Source organism: Panicum virgatum, chromosome 7K (assembly GCF_016808335.1).
Source record: "Panicum virgatum strain AP13 chromosome 7K, P.virgatum_v5, whole genome shotgun sequence".
In the NCBI taxonomy this organism is placed as follows: domain Eukaryota; kingdom Viridiplantae; phylum Streptophyta; class Magnoliopsida; order Poales; family Poaceae; genus Panicum; species Panicum virgatum.
The window spans coordinates 41,216,798-41,238,687 of NC_053142.1; the positions used below are offsets into that span (position 1 = coordinate 41,216,798).

The 21,890-nt window shown below is 53.0% G+C and overlaps 1 protein-coding gene across 1 annotated transcript; it reads left to right on the plus strand.

Moving 5' to 3' along the window:
• Positions 1–13,579: 13,579 nt before the first annotated feature.
• Positions 13,580–14,944, plus strand: LOC120641391 (homeobox-leucine zipper protein HOX22-like). Its single transcript, XM_039917485.1, has 2 exons — positions 13,580–14,091; positions 14,195–14,944. Exons 1-2 carry the CDS (start codon positions 13,651–13,653, stop codon positions 14,543–14,545), a joined length of 792 nt encoding a protein of 263 aa, XP_039773419.1. The 5' UTR covers positions 13,580–13,650; the 3' UTR covers positions 14,546–14,944.
• Positions 14,945–21,890: the final 6,946 nt, after the last annotated feature.

Below are 21,890 nucleotides of genomic sequence, written 5' to 3' on the forward strand. Positions count from 1 at the left end.
CTATGAACTCTGCCATCTTTCTCCTCATCAAGCTTGTCGGGATGTGGTGGGCTTTAAAAGCTGCCACAAACTCATCCCAGGTGAGACGTGTACCAGCGGGAAGTAGAGCCTTGTGATTGACCCACCATATTTTCGCAGGTCCTCGCAGCTGTTGCGCCGCAAAGGCGGCTTTGTCCATCTCTGTGCAATTGAGGATGCTGAACTTATCCTCAATGGTGCGAATCCAGGCATCAGCCTCAAGGGGATCATCGGCCTTATGGAACAGAGGTGGCTGGGTGGCCAGAAATCCGACATAGTCAGTTTCTGCTGGTGCTAGCGGGGGAGCATGTCGACCTCTGCCGGCATTGACCTGGGCTTGCACCAGTTGCCTTATCAACTCCGTCTGCTCGTTGCGGTCAGCGATAAGAGCTGCAACAGCTTGAGCCAAAGAGGGAGGTTGTTGGGGCAGTGCCTCGTGATTGTCATTGTCAAGATTATCACCCATCTGCAAAATAACCATTCCCCTGGTTAGTCATTTCGCTATCAGGACTAATTCATGCAATTTAAAGAATGTGCATATATAATATGAACACATAGCATGAATCCTTCCCCTCGCGATATGGTTCACCGAGGGAAGATAAACTAACTTGCTTTGGTTGAAAGCGCATCAACTCAACAAGTTTCGTCCAGAGTAGCTCTAACGTATGCAATACTAAACATCGCTCAACAAAAATTTCAGATTTGAAGACGGTCGAGGCGCAACTCATGGCTGAAATTTCACACAGTGACAGAAAAGATCATCACGGGAGTAAAATTTACATTAAGCAGCCACGCTGCTTCAGCTAGAACAAGGTTCAGTACAACCCAAGCCGTGCTACGGCATCAAACTAACATGGGAGAAGGGTTCACAAACGACCCGAGAACACACCACTACTAAAAGAAGGGTCTTGCACGACCCGGCTACACACCATACTAGCGAGGATTATCCTACATGACTCGAACTACCGAGCCACAAAAGAATTCTCAACCCAAGGTTAGCCTAGAGCACTATGTTGGTCATCCTACCCAACTATCCTACAGTTAGGCTACACTGCAAGGGGAGAATCAACACTATCCCGCTACGTCCTCACGGAGTCCCAGGTCCCGACTCGACTCCAGACACTCCCTCGATCTCCTCAGGGTCCTCTTCCTCTTCTTCTTCTTCTGGCTCCTCCTCTACTGCCTCGGCCTCCATCTCTGCTGCTGCCTGCACCTGAGCCTGAGCGTCCTCAATCCACTCCTGGGCCTGCTGAAGCTGCCCCTCAAGGTGCTGCACCATCTGAGTCCTGTTCTCTAACTCCTCCTGCAACTCCTGAATCCTGATCTTCCTTGCTCTAGACTTGGCCTTCAGGGTCTTGATCTTGTCCTGGGTACCAATCATGTGCTGCTCATGGAGGTGAGCCTCTCGAGCCTTGCTCCTGCATATCGCATTTTCCTCGCGAAGCTGCTCATACATGTTGCTCAAAGCTGAGGAGTAGCTGAACGAGAGTGCTGTCCTGACATTGTAGTCGGGCATCATGTAGTTCAGGTTGCGGTTCACCCGATCTGTATAGGCCTGAGTAGTCTCATCCCTCAGAGGAAACACACTGTAAGGAGTATCTATCACCTCTGCATTATGCTTCTCTGAGAACTCCTCAATAGCCTTCCTAGCTGCAATCTCCCAGGAGTCTGCCAGCTTCCTACCATAGACAGTGAGCTGCCACGAGTCCCAATCCAAGCGAGCGGGGCAAGCAGGAATCTTCACGATCATCTGACAGCGCTCGGTGCCCAGCAAGCTAGACTCGTGTCCGGAATACTGTGGGGGCTCAGTGTAGTCAAACGCCCTGAGCATCTGCCATAGCAGACGAGGAAAGTGGCCGGTGTGGAGGGCATTGGAGTGCGCCCAACCCTCAGCGTCCACGATCACGTGCATGAAGCTAGCCATCTGTAAGAACACATAGTGCTAACGTAAGTCACAGATTTTTAAAAGAACAGATTTAAACTTGGTAACGCAACACAAATAAATTTTTAAGAACACATAGTAAAAACATGGTGATCCAAATAAATTTTTGTGAAGCGCAACCGAAGGTAACAAAACAAACAACAACTCAGGAATGCAAGATGCAAGATGCATGCCACGTTCTAGCGTTTCTCACCCAAACAAGTACCAAAAATATGGTATTCGAGAACAATCGGTGGCACAATTACGTACTCTCCCTATATATAGACTTGTCGTTCCTACGATCAAGGATTTTATAACGCACTTACGTGGTTAGTTTCCTGCAGAAGAACACAGAGACAGATATAATATCCATTTCTAGACCCTTCGTGCCAGCACACACGAACGGCCCCCATGTGTCCTACGCCACACGGGTAACGCATATGCAGTTTCCCACATATTCACACATACATTACCATCCACTATAGAGATGGCACCCAGACGTTCGACGCTGAATGGGCAGTGCTGCATACGTCATAACAACGTATTCACTTCCCGTACACTCACCTTACGGGACATCCAAGGGTAGACGTGTCCCAAGGGTCACGGTCATGGCCAACCGCATGACAGGTTTACATCTCGTAACATTGCCTTACGAAATGGCCGTGATCACAATCACACGGCATGAAATCCGCACTCCATATCAGGCGGCAGATAGCGACAGGCTCGTTTGAATTGAGCCTTATCACCTCCTCGTATGCTCATCATACGGGACCCGCGCACGTATGAAACACGTGGGCTATTCTAAGGACTACCAGAATGCTTACCTTGCTTACCTCAACGTAGATGGGTCGTTAAAGAAGTAAGGTTTAACAAAAAGTAAAAGCTGGAAGTGCTGGAATAAAATAGATACTTAGTTGCCACCTAACTTATATAACATAATTAGGGCATACGAACTATCTATTCTATTCCTTAGCGCATCTAGCGTCAACTTTTCGAAAACCCGAAATCGTTGCATAAAATTTGTTTTGCAGTCTTCCGATGCTCCAGAAAACTGTGGTTTTACTAGGTGGGTAGATCCTGCACCAATTGATTCTGTTCAGGAGTTCATCGAGTACCTCCAGATAAAGATCTTTGATCTGGAATGCAAGGTGAACCATTATGAGGAAGTGAGCGAGGGTAACAAAGACGACGAAGTTGATGATACCAGCAATGCAGCCGGTTCACAGGATGAACCATGCACTATTCCTTACTGCAACTGCCCTTGTCACAAGAAGAAGGGCCCTGCGCCTCCGGCACCACCGCCTGCACCACCTGCAATGGGTGGATACTGCGGAGAAGGCTCAACGCAGTTTGTGTAGCAGCACCGTTCAAATTAAACCGGCTTAAATGCACCAACCATCATCTTAATACTTAATCAAGTTACTGTGCACTTAAAACGGTGTAACCTGACAGGCTGTCGGGTAAAATCCCGATTAAACTACTGTACTGCAGGATCACAATTGCACTTAGACCCGTACGAAGACGAGCACAGGTGTTACCAGCATACAGAAATCTTCAAATTAATTTACAACACCGGTTTTACATAAAAGGTCTTAAAACAAGCGACAGAGTTTAAAACACAGCGGAAGTTTAAAACTGAGTTCGAAATACAATACGATAACTACGACGGCGATAAAAGGTGAGCTCCACATCCTGCCCACCGATGTGACGCCAACCTGCCCAACCTTCACGGGGAAGACGGGGCCCACTCGACGGTCCAACCCGGAGGAAGCGGCTGTCCAATCCAGGACGCACAGATCTCCTCGAAGTCTGCAGGAACACAACCTGCTCAGAAGGGTTACAACAACAACCCTGAGTATACTAATACTCAGCAAGGCTTACCCGACTCTGGGTATACTTAGCCCATTACCTAGACATGCAAGGCTTTTTGGCTCTGGAGTTCTTTTCCTGAAAGGCTGCTAGAAGTGAATCCTTACTTTCAATATTTTAGCTCCATTTAGTATACCAGGTATTAACTAAATTCGCCTAATCATCTAGAGCATGCATGGTGGAACAGATTATCTTTCAGAACGCACAAACCAACCTTTTTCCATTCCGTTTTCAATTCACTTTCTTACTACGATGTGACGCAGTGACCAAGGTTCTCTTAACCGAGAGAGACGGCGAATCGATCCGATTTAACCTTGCAAGGTGGACCTAACTCACATGACACATGTAAGCCCCGTCGGGCCATGCGCGTCAACTGTTTCCACATTACCACGGCATCTGAACTACGTCTGCTAAAACCCAGGTGATGGGCCCCTCGCGGTGAACTCCCGAAGAACCCGGAGGCGGCATCCTATCCAACACCCGCCAACTCCCACGCCCAGCGTAGCATGACGGAATTCAAATCACCGCTGTAAAGTGGTACACAGCTCACCGGTTTCGACTACCTCCTACTTCCGGTATGTGGTTAGTACTGTTCAAACTCGGTCAGCAGGGCCAACAACGGTACGGTCCTCAATCGACACAGGCGGAAGTTCATTTCTCATCTATTCCAACTCATTCCCGCCCGGTCTCCAATTCTTTTTACTCATCAACGCATTTCCAAGCCAAAGCTAAGGGATCATGATCCTAAACTCGCGAGTGACAGCAATCACTCGACTTCTACCGAAATCCTATTTAGCAAAGCATTTCTAGCGACACCTGCATACTAGTATAGGCCCACGGTATCTAGGGAAAACATGCATACTATGGTTCCATTCAACTCCTAGAACATAAATGCACAATACTTAAATAAACATTGAATAATTTTAATTATGGTTATGCTCCGGGGCTTGCCTTGCAGGTCAGCGGGGTTAACTAGGTCTCCGGGGGTGTGCTCAACGGCGTCCTCCTGCTGTGCTCCTGCTCGTGGCTCCTGGACCGGCTCAGCGACTAGCTCGTGGACAGCGTCGTTCGTGGCGTCTACACGAATAAAATATGCCATGCAACAAATTAGAACTCAGTGCAAAGCATGAGTGCTTAAGAAAAGGTGCATTACAAGACGAGACAAAGCAATGCGGTTCGAAAGTTCAACGCAATTAGCCTGAAGTGCTTCCTTTCTAAAACAACTAACAACAATTAAATCAAGAAAAGAGCATGGTTAGGGCAAACTATAAGCAAAACCCTAACTTGCAAACATGATCTAGCAACACAATTAAACAGCGTAACGTGAAGACAGTAAAGCATGCCATAGAATTTTTCCAACAATTAACGACGATCGAAAGCATTTATCTTAACCCTAGAAAAGCAATTAAACAACAATTAGATCCACACACTTGCACATAGAACAAGCACCTGAAACTTTTTCAGTGAACTACACATGCAAGAACTAAGCCACTGCAAATTTTTCATAATTTTTTAGAGCAACAGAAAAAGCGGTAATAATTAAACTAGCTCAAGCACAAAACAAAATATTAATAGGGGTAACAGTGACAAAGTGCAAGCTCAAGCATTTTTTCCTCTGAAGATCATGATCTTAGAAATCTAACAAAATTTGTTTGGCATTTTTCGCATTTTTCTATGATTTAATACACAATTATGAACTTTCAGCTGAAAAAGAATAACAGGAAAACATAAAAGAGGGGGGGCTGACAGCCGGGCCCCACAAGTCAGGGAGCCAGGCCCGCCCCCCTCCTCTGCTTCGCGCCCGCACGCGCGGGGCGCGGCTGGGTAGCCCGCGGCGGCGCTCCCCGCCGGCGGGGCTGACCGGCGGCGGCGCGGCGGGGCTGCAGGCGAGGCCCATTGCGGCCGGGGGGTGCGGGGGCGCGCGCGGGCTAGGGCACAGGGGCGCGCATGCGCTAGGGCGGCGGCGCACGCGGGCAGCAGGGGCGGCGCGTGGCGTTCCAGCCGTGGCGAAGCTCGGCGGCGGCGGGAGCGGGCGGCAGCGCGGCTAGGGTTACCAGGCGGCCCTAGGGGGCGCGGCAGCGGCGCGTGGGGAGGCGTAGGGGGGTCCGGCGGCGTGTGCGGGCGGCGGGCGGCGCGGCTTCGATTCGACGGCGGCGGCGCCGATTCGGGTGGGGAGTAGGTCGGAAAGGTAGAGGAGTTCGCGATTGAGCTCACCGTGGTCCGATTTGGGGCGGAGGATGGCCGGGGAAAGGAGCTCGACGACGATGTCGAAGCTCGACGGAAACGGCGATGGTGGACAGCGTATGAGCTCGATTCGGCCGGGGTAGGGGCTCGGCCGCGCTCGTGGAGGGATGGACGAGCTTCGGGGTGAGGTTGCGCAGCTCGGGGCACGATGAATCGAGGCAGGGTGGCGAGCAGTGGCCGGTGCGACGAGCGACGGCGACCCTGCTCGACCTAGCTCCGCTCGAGCTCGAGGATGGGGATGGAGGGGAAGAACGAGACGAGGCAGGAAGGTTCGAGGCGTCCGCGAGGTGAAGAGCGGCGCTCACATGCGATGGCCGACGCGTGGAAGCTCGCCGCCGGCCACAGTCACCGGTATGGCGTCGGGCGTCAGAGTGACGAACACAGTGGAGACACTGTTTCTTCGTTTAAATGATTTTTGCCCGAGTTTGACCAGTTGAAACTCAAATTTTCATATGGGAACATGAAATTTGGCCAAAATAAAAGTTGTAGAGAAAAAGAAGATCTACAACTTTCGTTTTGGGCGAAAGTTGATTTGGAGCTCGGATCAAGGACAAAAACGAGATCGAACACAGCTAAGAAGATGTTTACTATGCGAACGCGATTAGCGTTAACGACGAATTTGAGTCCACGATTAGCGAGTTAACTCTTGATTAGCGAGACGATTAACACAGGGGTGTTACAGCTTGCTACGTGGGGGTACGGCTACTAGGACTTCTCTAGTGCTAGTGACATGCTGCATCGCTGTGTTTGTTCTGTTTTTTTTTAAATTACCTAAGGCATGTTAGGTTAGTCCAGAATTTGTTTACCGTAGTTTGTAACGGGTTCTGACATGCCACTGCATGTGTGATGTGTTTTTCATTATCGTTGTATTATGATGTAAAATTTGGTGGTTCACATTATGTAATGCATTTCTTAGTTCTTATTTCTTATTTGTGTGATGTTTATTTGTAGTGAGATAGTTGTGGACCACTTATTTATACACTTCAACGTTCGTCACTGATCACTCTCATATTTTCCATTACATACAATAGATGGTATGTTTATACTTCGATGCTCCATTACGACTAAGTACGATTCAAACTCGACATTATGTACATGTACAGTGAATGCAAGTTAGGTACGAGACATACAAACAAGCATAATACAACATTAACAATACTAAATGCGAATACATCTTAAACCGATGAACATCATATGTTATAGATCATGGCATGAAATCATCTAGGTCGTCATCCCAGTTGACAGATGGTGGTGCTGCAGGTGGTGTAGTATGGCTCGACGAACCTCTTGGCTTTCCCTTTCTCTCTTTTCTGGATCTACGTTCATGTAAGGGGAGGAACATCATGTGTTGGAGGCCATGGTTTGGGGGGCATGAAGTCATCCATGTCGTCATCCCAGTTAGCACAAGTTGGTGGTTGAGGTGCTGAAGCATGACTCGACGAACCTCCGGGCATCTGTTCTTGCGCAGGCCAAGTACTCTCACCCGAAGATCTTATCCGCCTCCTTCGTCTAGTTTGCGGCATAAGTCCACCACCAAATATACATACCAATTTACGGAAATTTGGTATCGTTTTGTTAATCAACTCCGTGTCCTCGGGGTAATCCTAGCATATAATTAAAAAACAATGTTACTGTTTCATAAATATGGATTCGAAATAACGGATGGGATTAGAACTGAATGAGAGTTACCTTAATGTGCATCTCATACACCTCTGGCCGCATCCATATCTTACAAGAACTTTGTAAGAATCCAATGATATTAGGATGATTTGCTAGTTCACATACTCTCATGTATATCTTCCGACGTTCTAGCAGGTGTCCCATTACATCTTGCGTCGTAATACCTCGAAATAATGTGAAATCTTTAAACTCTACTACTTTGGACAACACCATCTCTATCGTACCATCCGCTAACGGATCCAACTTCTTACTGATAATAAGATGGGTCATGATATCAAGTATTATACTAGATTTTTCTTCGGTCCATGAAAATCCTCCACAATTTGAGGCAGCCATTGCCTTATGCTGCAATATCAATAAGATACTGTCATAATTCTATTCTAATGTATAATTATTTTATTTGAAAAAGTCTGTAATAGTACTCAAATTGTAATACTAAACCAGTGTTCTAAAGCACCAAATCTAATTCAGTTAATCCACTAATTAAATTAAATTGTTATACAATATCAATGGATTCATACGGAAGTTACCTGTAGATCAGGAGTACGCAATTCGACAGAGCTTCGCCGTTTTTCTTCTCCTCACTACTCTTTTTTTTCCTGAATTTTTAGGCTCAAATGACAAAGGAAATGGCGGTGAATGGCGGCCAGAGCTTAAATAGAGGGGAAGGCCCCTATCGCCCCCCCAACGGGCGACAGGCCTGTCGCCCGTTGGGGGGGCGACAGGCCCCCTCTTTTTTTTCTCCAGGGACTTTGTTGCAAATTTGAAGAAAAAAAATTACATTTGAGCCCTGTCGCCCCCCATAGGGCGACCGGGGTATATTTTTAAAATTTTCCAAAACAGACATATATTTTTGAAATTTTATTTTTTAAAATATAAAAAAGAAAAAACCGCGGCCCCGTGCTGCACTGCTGCTCCTCTGCGTCGCGGCCCTTGCCATGCCGCTCCTCCTCGTGCTCCGTCCCACACCACTTCTTGGCCCACGCCCCGCGTCCGCTCTACCTCTCCTGCCCGGAACGAGGCAGTGACACAGTTTAAGTGGGTTGGAGCCCGGAACGAGGCAGTGACACCGTTGAACGGGTTGGAGCGTAGAAATCAATCTGTCCCACATCTGATGAGAATATTTCCATTTGGGTTGAACCCAACCCATGTAAATTCTAAACCAAACACGGGTCTAACTAGATCGAACCTATTCCAATCCTCTTCAACCCATCAACCAAACACATGCATAGTTTCTTTTCCTCAACAACGTTTGGAATCAGCTCCCAATTTTAGTCTTCTAGGTATGCAGTATAAGATCTGTCTTAATAGTAAAAGGATGATGTTACTTGTTTAGTTGTTTATGTTCCTAGTTCGTTGTGCGCGAAAAGTTTGGGGAAAATTCGAATCACCTAGGGCGCTTTTGGTTCGTTGTTGTGCCGAGCCTGGCTCATATCTAGCATCCAGGTTGTGCTGGGACAGGCTCAAGTCATGCAACACCTCATTGTTTGGTTTCCAGCATATACTGAGCCAGGATGAAGACAGATCATGTTTGATTGCTTGCATTTGATATGAAAACTTGCATCTGCTATACAGAAAACAACTAGCCATCACTCGGCCTTGCATCTGGCGAGTCTGGCGACCAAAAAACGGAGTCCACGTACATTTCTCCAGATTGCAGGCGGAGAGAGTAAAAATGCATGACGGGGCCAGACACTGGACGCAGTCCAGGCGTCCAGGCAACCAATTGCAACTGCGCTGCAGCTGAGGGCCTGGTTCGGTCATATGCACCGAACCAAACACGCTCCTAGGGTCACGACCACGAGTGAGAGACCAAGAGACGAGAACCAAACTTACGTCTAAAATTCTGATGGTCTCTAGATCCTGCCTGTCTGCTCTTCCTCTGCTGCGCCGACAGAGGATTCCAAGTCCTATGGTGAAGATATGTTTCTTTAATACGCAACGCCTTCTTGATTAGAAAAGTTCCGCCATTCGGTGGTGGAGGTCAAACGTAAACAATGGAATATTTTTTTTTGGGGGGGGGGGGGGGGGGGGGTTACTGCAAGCTATCTGCTGACCAGCCAATCAAGATATACTAAAATTTAAATTCGGATGGTGGGTGCGATTCTTTTCAGAACATGATTATACTGCGGTGTAGTGCCGCTGTGCAGGCTTTGCGAGGCCGCGCCCGCCTAACTAAATCCCAAAAGGTGCACCCTTTAATCTTACATTTGAAGGAACTGAAACATGGCTGTACGACTATATACCAAAATTTTATAATACGCGGCTCTTGTCACGTGTTTTTTTACCTCTCCCTTCTAGTTTGTAAAAATCTCACTGTTAGACAGGTACAGGCTTTCTCTTCAAAGGCTTGCATATATATGCCAGCACGACATAAACATGTGACGCTCCAAATGAAAGGAGGCAACTAACGTTGTCGGCATGCCACGTTGCGTCGTACCGTCCCTGGGCAAAACTTTGGTGGGTCATGACAACTTGCATGAACACGATAAGGGTCATCCACAACAGCTTTGGAAGAGGGCGATTACGCGATAAGCCGGGGCGCTACACAGGGGGATGTCTATACATCGCCCGCGCGACTGGGAGACCTCACGTCGCAGAAGGGGGTGCTCCGTCCCTGCATGTGGGCCCGCGAGCAGGGAGCACTGTTTATCTTCTACCTTGAGCTCGCGTGGCGGCGGACTCCGGCGGCGGCGAGATCCGGCGGCCGGAGGCGGAGGTCGCAAGGCGGAGCCGGAGGCGGCGGCAGCCGGAGGCGGAGGCGGAGGCTGAGGCAGCCGGAGGCGGTCGGAGGTGGAGGCGGAGGCGGAGGCGATGGTCGAGGCGGAGCCGGTCGGAGGCGGAGTGGGCGGAGGCGACGCAGGTGGGCGGAGGCGGTGGGTGGAGGCGACGGAGTCGGGCAGAGGTGGTGGGGAGACCAGAGTGGAGGATGAGGCGGGACCGGCTGCGATAGCTCCGCGCGACGCGCGAGCTAGGAATAGACGTGCCCGCTACACAGACAGCACGGTGCCACCATCCCAAAGAGAGGGGGGGGGGGGGGGGGGAATCGAATTTCTGACTGCCTTGTCGCCCCGTCCCAATCCCAAGCAGCTGATTCATTTCCTCCCGGACTAGGACTACCCTGAATTGAACCACGGCCATGGCTTCTGCGATCGACGCTGCAGCGCGGGCAAGAGAGAGGCCGGCCCCGCACCGGTGCGACGCGCCAGGCGAGGCGTGCCCACGCGGCCGCTCGGAGCTCCTGATGACCTGATCCACCACACCCGCGACGCCGACGCGCGCCCCCACAGACCAGCCACGAGGCCCGCGCGCGCGACGCTGACCCCGGCCCCGCCCGCCGCCATGTGTCCCGCACGGCGCGGCCAGGGGTCGACGTCCGCCGGGCCCCGCCGCCGCGCGCAACCCCTCGTCCAGACGTCCACCTCCTCCTCCTCCCCCGGCACCATCCTGGTCCCGCCTCCCGGGGCCAATCCGCCACCGCTACGCCTCCTTCCTACCCACGCTCACGCGCACGGTCATCGCCGCGTGATTAATCTCGGTGTGACCCGGGTGAAAGCCACCCCGGCTGACCGGCCCGTGCAGCTTGGCACAATGGCACGCGTTTTTTCTATTTTTATATTTTTTAAAAATATTTTTTACAAAAATATATTTTTTATTTCACAATTTACAATTTTATACTCCTACCGGGCGGTAGGTACCTATATGTAATTAAAATTTAAGTTTTATCGCATGGAGGCCCCTACCGCCCGGTGGAGGGGCGGCAGTTAGGCCGACCGCCCGGCAGTGGGCGGCAGGCTCCCCCCAATATAAAAGCTGAGGTCCCCCTCCCCCCACCTGCATTTGCAGCAAACAACATCCATAGAGGGAAAAAAGAGAGATGTGGGGTGAGGGAGGGAGTTGCAACAGCGAAGCCTTGCCACGCTAATACATCCAACTTCTTACTGATTACAAGATGTGTCATGATCTCAAGTATTATACTAGATTTTTCTTCGGTCCATGAAAATCCTCCAAAATTGGAGGCAGCCATTGTCTTATACTGCAATATTTAGAAACAAGTTTAATACTATATTTCACTATCCAAAACTTAATTCTATTTTAATTTATAATTAATTTAGAAACAAGTCTGTAATAAACTGAAATTTTAATACTGAAATGAAATTTTAATATTATAGTATTAATTAAATTAAATTGCTTTACAATATTAATGGATTCATAGTAACTTGCCTTATGGATGTTGTTTGCTGCAAATGCAGGTGTGGGGGACCTCAGCTTTTATATTGGGGGGAGCCTACCGCCCCTGCCGCCCCTCCATCGGGCGGTAGGGGCCTCCATGCGATAGAACTCAAATTTTAATTATATATAGGTCCCCCTGCCGGGTGGTAGGGGTATAGAACTGTAAATTGTGAAACCAAAAATATATTTCTATAAAAAATGTTTTTAAAAAATATAAAAATAGAAAAAAAACGCCAAAGGCACCGGCGCGCGCGCGGCGGGACGGTTCGCTCTCCTCCCCGGGCCCCAGGATCCTGTGGCCGCGCCGCGCCGCGCCACGGGCACTGCCACGGCGAGCGTTTCTTGGCGTGGAGGATCACTACGACTGCCCCAGTGCCAGCTCCTGTTCCTGCCTAGCGAGTACGTAGGTCATCGATGGCTAGTACTCGAGCACAGCGACCGGCAATCATCACCGTGGCTTCTCAGCTCTTCGCGAGGGCTGTCGAGCTCGTTTCGTACTGCTGCCGGAATCGACCTCTTCGCGGGCCGGAGCAGACGTCGCCTTTGCGGCGGGGCAGGCGGACGGGGTTGCCGGTAAACCACGTCGCCGTCGCGTGCGCGCGCTGAGTGCCCCGGAGTTCCACGGATAATCGGTTGTTAATCGTCTCGGGTCACCGCTTTTTCACTTACCTGAACTGCTAGAACACGAATGGTGAAGATCCCGTCCGTGGATCGTGCCCGATCCGTCGAGATAAGCCTGCTCCCCGCTCGCGCTGCCCAATCCGATTGCGTACTTATCATCTACTGTACTAGTAGTAACCTGGCGTTTCTTTAGTTTTTCTTGTCGTTTTTTCACTGCGGCGGCTGGTGGGGCACGCGGCCTGCCGGCACACGCTACGCGACACGGGGGAACAGGCCGTGGCCACCGGGGCACGCGCCTGGCCCAACGGACGCGCGAGAGCTCGCTCGACGGTGCACCACCCGATCGCGGGGGCCGCGACTCGGCACGCCCGGCCGCCGCAAGGGGACAACCGCGGCGCGCCACCTCGACGACCCTTTCGGGGGAAGCCCCCGCACAGCTGGCGCGGGGCGACGGCGACCGCGTGCCCTTCCACCGGACCACCTGTTCCAATGGCGCCCGCCGCCGCCCGCCGCCGCCCGCCGCGCACACCTTTCCGCCGCCCATTGGGCCGCGCCCGTCCCGCGTATATGCACGCGCGATCCCAGGGCCCCGACGTCGGGGCTCGGCGATCGACTCCCCCACGCTCGTGCGGCACACGGGAAGGGGGAGGCCGGCGGCCGGTCGTCGCACGGAACGGGAAGCAGTAGGCCACAAGCTTAGCCGAGAGGAGAATATCTCGGGCTCGTGCTGATGGCGGGTGCCACGTGTCGGGTGCGCGAATCCCGAGGCGGCCGGATAACCATCGGGCGACGGGCCGGCGGCCGGATTCCGGACACTTGGCGGGGGAGCAAAAGCGGCTTTGCCCGCCTGGTGGTGTATAATGCGCGGGCCCCACCGGGGGTTTCTTTATCCGCAACCGCAACCGCAAAGGCCACGTGTTCGCATCCCCGGACGTGGACACGTAACGCCCCCGCGCCCGGCCGGTATAAAACGGGGCGGGGGATGGCCGGGAGCCCGGAGGAGAGCGCCGGCTGGGTGATCGGAGAAGAACGGCGGCTTTGGTAGGATCGCTCGATCGGTCGACATGGACAGGCCAGATCGCCACCAGCTCTTCATGCCGCTGCCGGTGCAGCAGCAGCAGCTGTGCGCGCCCATGATGATGGACGAGCAGGCGTCGTTCTTGGCGGGGAGGGCCGCCGCCGGCGGAGGCGGCGGGGGACGAGGTGGAGGTGGAGCGGCGGGGAGGGGCGGGGAGAGGAAGCGGCGGTTCACGGAGGAGCAGATACGGTCGCTGGAGTCCATGTTCCACGCGCACCACGCCAAGCTGGAGCCCCGGGAGAAGGCGGAGCTGGCGCGGGAGCTGGGCCTGCAGCCGCGGCAGGTGGCCATCTGGTTCCAGAACAAGCGCGCCCGGTGGCGCTCCAAGCAGCTCGAGCACGACTACGCCGCGCTCCGCGACAAGTTCGACGCCCTCCACGCCCGCGTCGAGTCCCTCAAGCAGGAGAAGCTCGCCCTCACCGCACAGGTAACCGAGCATGATCATCTCTCGATCTCTGGTACCCCTCCTCAACCATGAACGATCACGGTTGCTAACTTCGGTTTGATTCTTCGATGTTGTGCTTGAGCAGTTGCAAGAGCTAAGCGAGAGGCTGCGGGTGCGGGAGGACCACCGCGCCGCCAGTGGCAGCGTCGACGTCGCGGCGACGGCTAGCAGCAGCAGCTGCAACGGCGGCGGCGGGGAGGCGGAGGACGACAAGAGGAATGTCGTCCTCCGGTGCGTCGACATGGAGCCGCCCGAGAGCTGCGTGCTCGGCGGGGCGTGCGCGACGCCGGCGGACGTCTCGGTGGAGGAGTCCGAGTGCGACGACCACCACCACCGGTACCGCCTCGACTACGACGACGGGTTCCCGGAGTCCTTCTGCGCGACGCCGGAGCTGTGGGAGCCCTGGCCGCTCCTGGAGTGGAATGCGGTCGCCTGAAACGGTGGAAGCCCAAGCTAGTACATAGGCTTGCGTGTGTAAGATACGTGCATGCTGGAGCCATGGCGCTCTCAGATGGAACCGGCCGGAGGAGAACGGCACGGGAGCCGGGCTGTGCTAATGACGAGTGGGCCCCGGCGTCAGGCCGGGAGTGAGAAGGCGTAACGTTCAAGCGATGGAACCTCGGAGACGATCAGCCAATGGGATTAGTGCTTTCGATCTGCAAAGGTTATTGGAATTCATTAGAGGCGCTCATTGTCATTGGTAGGTCGACTGCTAGAGTTGCACTAGAATGCAGCTTTGCTGTTTCCCTTTGGAATTCAAAGTTAGATAATATAATAATCGAAGCATATATGCTCGCTTGATAAATACTATATTTATAGTGTTCGCGTGTACGTATATGCTTGCGTGCAAAGAGTTAACCTTGTGATTTTGGAGCTAGGATTCTCCAAATTCGTCATGGTCACAGTTGATTGGGCATTTCAGTGGTTGGATTTGTTAAGTAACTCCTAAAAAATGACATTCATATATGACATCCCAACCAAAATTTTCTTTAATTTAGTTCTCCATATACTTTGGTGACTCCTTCCAACAGATTACTACTCCCTTTCAAGTATAATGGAGTCCATATCATTTATAGATTTTTCAATATTTTCCCTATCATTTTCTTTATTACTAACAACTTGACCTTTGGCTTCTGAGAATTGGTCCATAAATAAAACAGGAGAGGCAGCTGTAACAAAAAAAAAAGAACATAATCTCGGTTTCTGACTTATCTCGCAAACATAGATTTTCGATCAAGTATAATGTTACTGGTTGCATATTGTCCATCTTTTAAAACTTCATGTCTTGCTGACATTTAACATAAAAAAAGGGAATTAAACATGTTAATACTTTAATTGTGGATCAATCGACACCACGACGCCCACAGTCCTATCTTCGAAACGTAATACACCAATACTGTAACTTGTTCTGTGACAGGTCTACACTGTACCATGCTGTTTCGAGACGAGTATACACTGTACACAGCGACACAGACAGCCAAATAGGCCTAGCCTAACCCACATCTAATTCTACCCAAGTCTGCATAACGTTCCGTTCCATGTTCAGAGTAAACACTGTACGTGCAACAGCCCACAGTAGACATCCCCCCTCTGAGCAGGAGAAATTCAGCACCGGGTGAACACCCTGACCCGAAGACGCCCGTGACGAGACGGACACACACGTCGACGAGGAAAAAAGAAAACGTCCCTGTTCCACTTCCATCCTTCCTTCCACGCCCACAGCTCCTACTCCTTCCGCCCTGTCGGCGTCGGCTCGTCGCTGCCCCGCCCACAGTAGACGACGAACACGTCCCGAGACCTCTGGCCTCCGGAGCCTAGCCACGGCGAAACATTCGGCTCGTGCGGTGCGCGCGGCGCCGCCCGGCCGGCGTTCCCGTCCGCGTCCAGTTTCTGTGCAGGGGCGAAAGATCAGGAGAGGGAACAGGAGGCAGGAGAAACTTCTGGACCCGTGCGGCCACGGGCCCATGCGCTGGCCCCGGCGGGGCGAAATGGGTGGCCGAAAGGTGTCCTCCCGGACAGTGTCACGACGGCGACGCACAATTATATTATGCTGCGAGGCAAGCCAGAGGGCGAGAGGGATTCTTGAGAGGATTCTCCCGTCTCATCGGCGGATGGATCCGCCCGAGATGGAGCATAGATTTTCTTTCATTTCGGGGAGGAAATGGCGTGGTGCTCTGCCACCAGATAGGGCGCCATCGGCCTATCCGGCTAAGGCCAATGGCTATGGTTTGTTCAGTCGCCTATGGCGAGACCGGACCGGAGCGGCCGCGGATCGGAACAAATCGTGGGGATTAATTCGGGATTGGGACTAGTCAGGGGCGTTGTTGCTGGCCTGGAGTGTGCTGCCCTGTGGGTGGCTGGATCGGCGTTCTGCTTCGTATCGGTATGGCAAATCATGGGGTCAGAGCCGGATACCGACGTTCATTAGTAGAAATGGCTGGTATGTCTGATCCGGATTAGTGCCTGTTCAGACATCGCAATTAACGCAGCGATCTCATCATTAATAGTTGCCGCTTGCATTCTGGTGTTTGGATTGGCTGAGAGTTTTCTCAGGCATGCGATGTCTAGAGCAGAGCACCATGGAGGACGAACAGATCATTTGGTTCAAATTAACTGACAGAACACATTCGTGAGTACTGTCAATCTCTGACAAATGTTTGCTGTAATTCGTGAGTAACAGTATGCACTAGACTGCTATCTTTTCTTTTTGAAGGCAATGGACTGGATCATGTGCTGTGTCTGAAAGACTGAAATAATGGGGCAGTATTCAACCGTGGGGAAAGCAACGGCTAGGTTTAGCGCATTTTATTCCGATGTTTTTAGTATGGCTGGCCTCGTCAAGAATTTGTACGAGTAGCAGGCTACCACAAACCTGTCGCTAATCCTCCCCCTGTGCGGCCAATTCGAACAAGACAGATCGTGCACGCTGATTTGATGCTATTGGAGGGGGAGCATTGTCCTCCACATCCGTCCCTGCTCGATCAGTGACCCCGCGATTCACCAAATCAAAGCCGCTTTGGCGCCTGACAGCGACGAGCTCAGAGAAGACAAAGCAGTCCGAGTCACCGTGACCCGAGAGAACATTGAGACCTCAGTACCTCACCTCACCTTACTCCTAGTACCACTTTGATACTCGAGTGCCTCGGCTCGTGCAACCTTCTAGAAACGCAGGGAAAAGGCGTAACGGAAAGCCGGGCCCTCCTCCTGCGGAGCTAACCGCCCCGGACGCCACTTCCCGGTGACGTGGGTGGTGGCCAATGAATTGGGTGTTTGGTCAGGATCTTAAAATTTTTTTCACAAAAAGACGAATGTATGCATGAAGTACTAAATGAAGTTTATTTGCGAAATATTTTCACAGATAGGTGTAACTTTTCGAGATGAATCTAATGAGTCAAGTTCCACCATGATTGGTGACAGTGATGCTACAGTAACCGCATCTAATCATTCTCTAATCATGTGGTCAAAAGCCTTATTAGCTATAACACATGCTATAGTACCATAATTGTGGAGTTTGTTTTATAATTAGATTTTATTTAATACTTCTAATTAGTGATCAAATAGGAATGAAAACTTTTTTACCACTAAACAAGACCTTGGCTGCCGCGCGTGCTTTGGGATCCGCGGCAGCATCCGGCCACAGTGCCCCCCGTACCGTTGCCAGTCCTGTTCCCGATGCGTTCTGCCCTAAGCCAGCGTGATGGTAGGCTCTTGTGCCGGCTGCCGCGTGGACGGTCGCGGCGGTTTGCTTCGCCGGAGAGGCCACTGCCGGACGGTGGCGACCGCGGGTCAGTGCGCCATGGATACCATCGGAAATCTTCAGGAATCTCTCCCGCTGTGTCAGCAGCGCCGGTGCTTTCGCCGACGCACGGGAACCCGGCCAGGAGCGCGCGCCCGCCCCACGCGCGCACTCGTCTGATTGCATCCGTCCATCAACGAGCGGCGCGTGAGGTGTCTCGCCGGCACGCGGCGCCCGACAGGGACCGGACGAAGGCAAAGCTCCGCGGCGCGCCATGACGCGACGCGGCGCGTGATGAGTTTGCGTTGAAGCGCACAGGGCAGGCGGGGGCACGTCAGGCTCGCCTGACGGCGAAGGAGCGCGCGGCCGCGGCCGCGCCGCCACCTGCCCCGGCTGCCACCGGGACGGCGCGAGCGCGCGGCTCACCTCGGACCCGTCGACGTGTTCGCGCAGCCTGACAGGACGTCCCGATAGAGTTGGCACCTCCGACTGTGACCGGTCGCCGGCGCGTCGGAGGTGGCAGGCCACTGCCACCTAGCCCGATCCGGATGAACCTGTCGCCCGCTCAGTCGGCGTCCTAGCCGGTCTAAACCTCCTTTCGAACTGGCCGGCGAGGACGGCGCACGGCGGCGGCCCGAGGTAGTAGTGGTAGAGCTTTAGCGCCGAAAAGAAGAGGCCGGTTTGGTAAGTGTCAGTTCTACGTAAGCGCGACGGCGAGCACAGACGGGCCGCCCGAGCGAGGCCATTGCTTCGTTTGCCGAGTCCGAGGTGCCGTGGGGGCACGAGCGGGCGCGGGGAGTCGTTGTCTAATCCGGCTGATTGGCTGGTTGACCAAAACTTTTAGTACTCGGTAGAGGTTGAGCGCCACAAGTAATAGTGTACGTGGAAGATCAGCCGATGATTCGTAAGGATGATGACTGCGTATTCGTACGTTGTTAGTGGCAGTCGATGGAGAACAAAGGTGGTCTTAGTGGCATAAACAAGATAAGCCCCAGTTGAGACTGATCTGGCTCCTTGTCTAGTGAGACTGATCTGAGTCTCTTCTCTCTCTCTTTTTTTTTTTGAAACGAAGCCTGACTCTCTTCTCTTAATGCTGCTGAGTGCAATAAGCAGGAGTCCAGCTCAAGTCCCTCTTTTGAGAAGAGCCATAAGGTTTATCTGGGCCCTTACCTTTGAGAAACCGTGTGACATAGCCATCCACGCCTTTTTCAGCCCATTATTATGGTGATGTTTAAGTGGCCCAAATTTCTGCCACGGCCGCCCGCCTCACTAATTGCGGCCCACAAACATGGAAACAGTGGAGTGGGCTGCTGTCTTCCCGGGCCACCTCGTCGCCACTTTCTCCTCGCTCCTCGTTCACCTTCGCCGGCACCATCACCTGCTGCCTCCGCGCTCGTTCCATCTGCAGAGTGGAGGGTCCACAAATCTTCTGTCGTCGTGGTACCCCTATGCGCCGTGGAAAGGGAGATCTGAGAACAACCGAACGCTCGGAGAGCGAGACGTGTGGGAGAAGCCCTACGCGGGCCCTCAAAACGCCGTATGCTCCTTGCTCGTCGGGTCCGCTGTACCGCCCCCATATTTGCCGGGGTCACCAAGTCCAATTTGGCCACGGCACCGCCGAACGACGTGCGCGTTCCACGTGTCCCGCGTTGTCGCCGATGCCGCCACGACGACGCCGTGCGGCGACGGCCAACCGCGCCTCGCCTCCTCCCTCGCCCGTTTCCTCCCCTTTGGCCCGTGCAGCAGACGTGCCCGACCCCCTCTCCACTCCTTTCCCTTTCTCTAGAGCCGAGCCGAGTTTTTCCCTGCGCCAATAAGCTCGCGTCGCGCCCATGGCACCGCCGCTCACGGCCTCCACGCCGAGCTCCCACTTCCACCCTCCCTCGGCTCCAATCGACCTCGGAAACGGTTTCATCTCGTTCCAGTGGAGCTCCCAGGCCCGGCCGCCCCTCCATATTGTGACACCTCAGGTGTCAGTACATTTAAATACAATCAATGTACCTTAGTTAAAGTTAAAAGAAAAATTTGGGAAAATAATTCAAGAGAAGGGTTCAAATAAAAGACCAACTATTGCATAAGAAATGAAAGGAGAAAGAAAAAGGGTGAAAAGCTACTCAAAAGTTAATGCAAAAATATGCATAAAATTTTAGTTGGCTCATGGGAGGTGTCGTGGTGCTGCAAACCACGGCCGGGTGGCGGAAGGCACCCGCCCTAGCCCAGAGGGTGTGTACTCAGGGGGTAGCTAGTCTTAGATCGATCTCACTCAAGAACACGAGGAACACAACAGGATTTAGAGTGGTTCGGGCCGCCGGAGCGTAATACCCTACGTCCACTGTGTGTTGTATTGCCTTCCCACGAGAGTGAAAAGGTGCGAGAGCTTGAGTCTGGATTGTCCGTGTTCTAGCGGGCGTGCTCTCCCTTTTATATGTCCAAGGGGAGCACGTACACTGAGCGGGGCCCCGACATGTGGACTCGGCGATGTATTATAAACTACATTTTGGCCTTCAATGCCTCAGATCCGGAGATCTTGTCGTCGGCTTCTGTGCGTAGCTTCTGACCAGGGATGGTCTTGAGCTGTCCTGTCAGAGTAGAGTCTAGCCCCTGCAGCCGCGCGTCGAGGTCATGATGAAGCGCCGAACTACTGACTCAGTCCACTGTAGCAGTGTGCACTGTTGCTCCAGTCAGTAGCTGGTCATCATGACTCGTCGCGTATGCGCACGGCGCTGAGTCTTTAATGCTTGTCTTGGTAAATGACGAGCCGCGTCGGTAATTGGCGATCCATAGTGTGGACTGACAAAAGCTGCCCCGTGCCCAGCGGCAGCAGAGCCTGCCTCAACCACTCGCACTTAATGCGGGTGGGTGAGGGAGCTTCCAGCGGAAGGCTTGCGCCCGCGCCCGCGTCTGCGCGACACGTGGCGGCTCCGGACCCCTCCCGAGTAGCTAGCTGAGCCGAGAGCTCACGGGGGGTCCGGATGGCACGTGGAGGTCCCGGACCCACCTGCGGGAGTCCGGATGGCACGTGGAGGTCCCGGACCCACCTGCGGGGATCTGGGTCCGCGGCCACAGGTGCTGAGCATTTCCACCTCTGGGACACGTGGTGACACCGGACCCGTCCCCGAACGGGAAGCGGGTCCGGGACCGTTGGTCCGGTGAGATGGAGTCGGAACCCAGGAGTCCGGCTGCTCAGCTCCTTAGGGCGTAGTTACGGATAACTACGCGAGTCTTGGCACAGTAGGAGTGGGTACCCCAGTTGTAGGGTACCGACAGGAGGTGTTTCAATTGACATGTGCTCAATTGAACTTCAGCCAAAATCAATTCAAAAACTGAATAAAACTGAAGTCCTTTTGTGCAAATATGCAAATATACCAATAGTTCAAAATGTGAGTATCAAATGAAAATTTGCATAACACAAAAGTTGTAGATCTTGAAAAGTTATGCAAAAGTGGTATTCAACACTTTTCCATTTGAGCCCTCCAAATAGGAGATAATTTTATTTTACCGAGAGGTCCCTGGAAATTTCAGAAATCGCAAAAGAGCCCCATCTCCATCTCTCTCCCGGCTGGCTCTGTTTCGCCCGCCGCCCGCCGTACGCCGCCGGTGGACTTCGTCCACCGCGTGCCCGCGGCCAAATGGACCCAGGGAGTCTCTCAGCGCCACCTGGCCCGCCCCTTGGCATCTCCTCGCGCGCACACGCGTCCCAGGCCGCTCCCCGTGCCGCCACGACACCCCCCGCCATGCGCCGCGCCGCTGCCGCTCCGCCCGCTCGCCGTCGTGCGCCCCTGACCCAAATCGACCTCCCCCAGTCGCTGCACCCCTCGCCCAGGAGCTCTATGGCCTATAAAGACCCCCAGCACCCCTCAGTCGCGCCCCTTCTCCCTCTTCTTCTTCCTCCCGCCGCTCCGCCATGGCCGCCGAGATCCAGCTCGCGCGGGCCGGCTAGCCCAGCCCCACATTGCCCCCTCCGACCACCGCAGAAGCTTCTCCACCTCCTAGTTACGCTCCACGCGCGCGGAATCGAACCCAAACCCCCTCCCGACGGCCGACG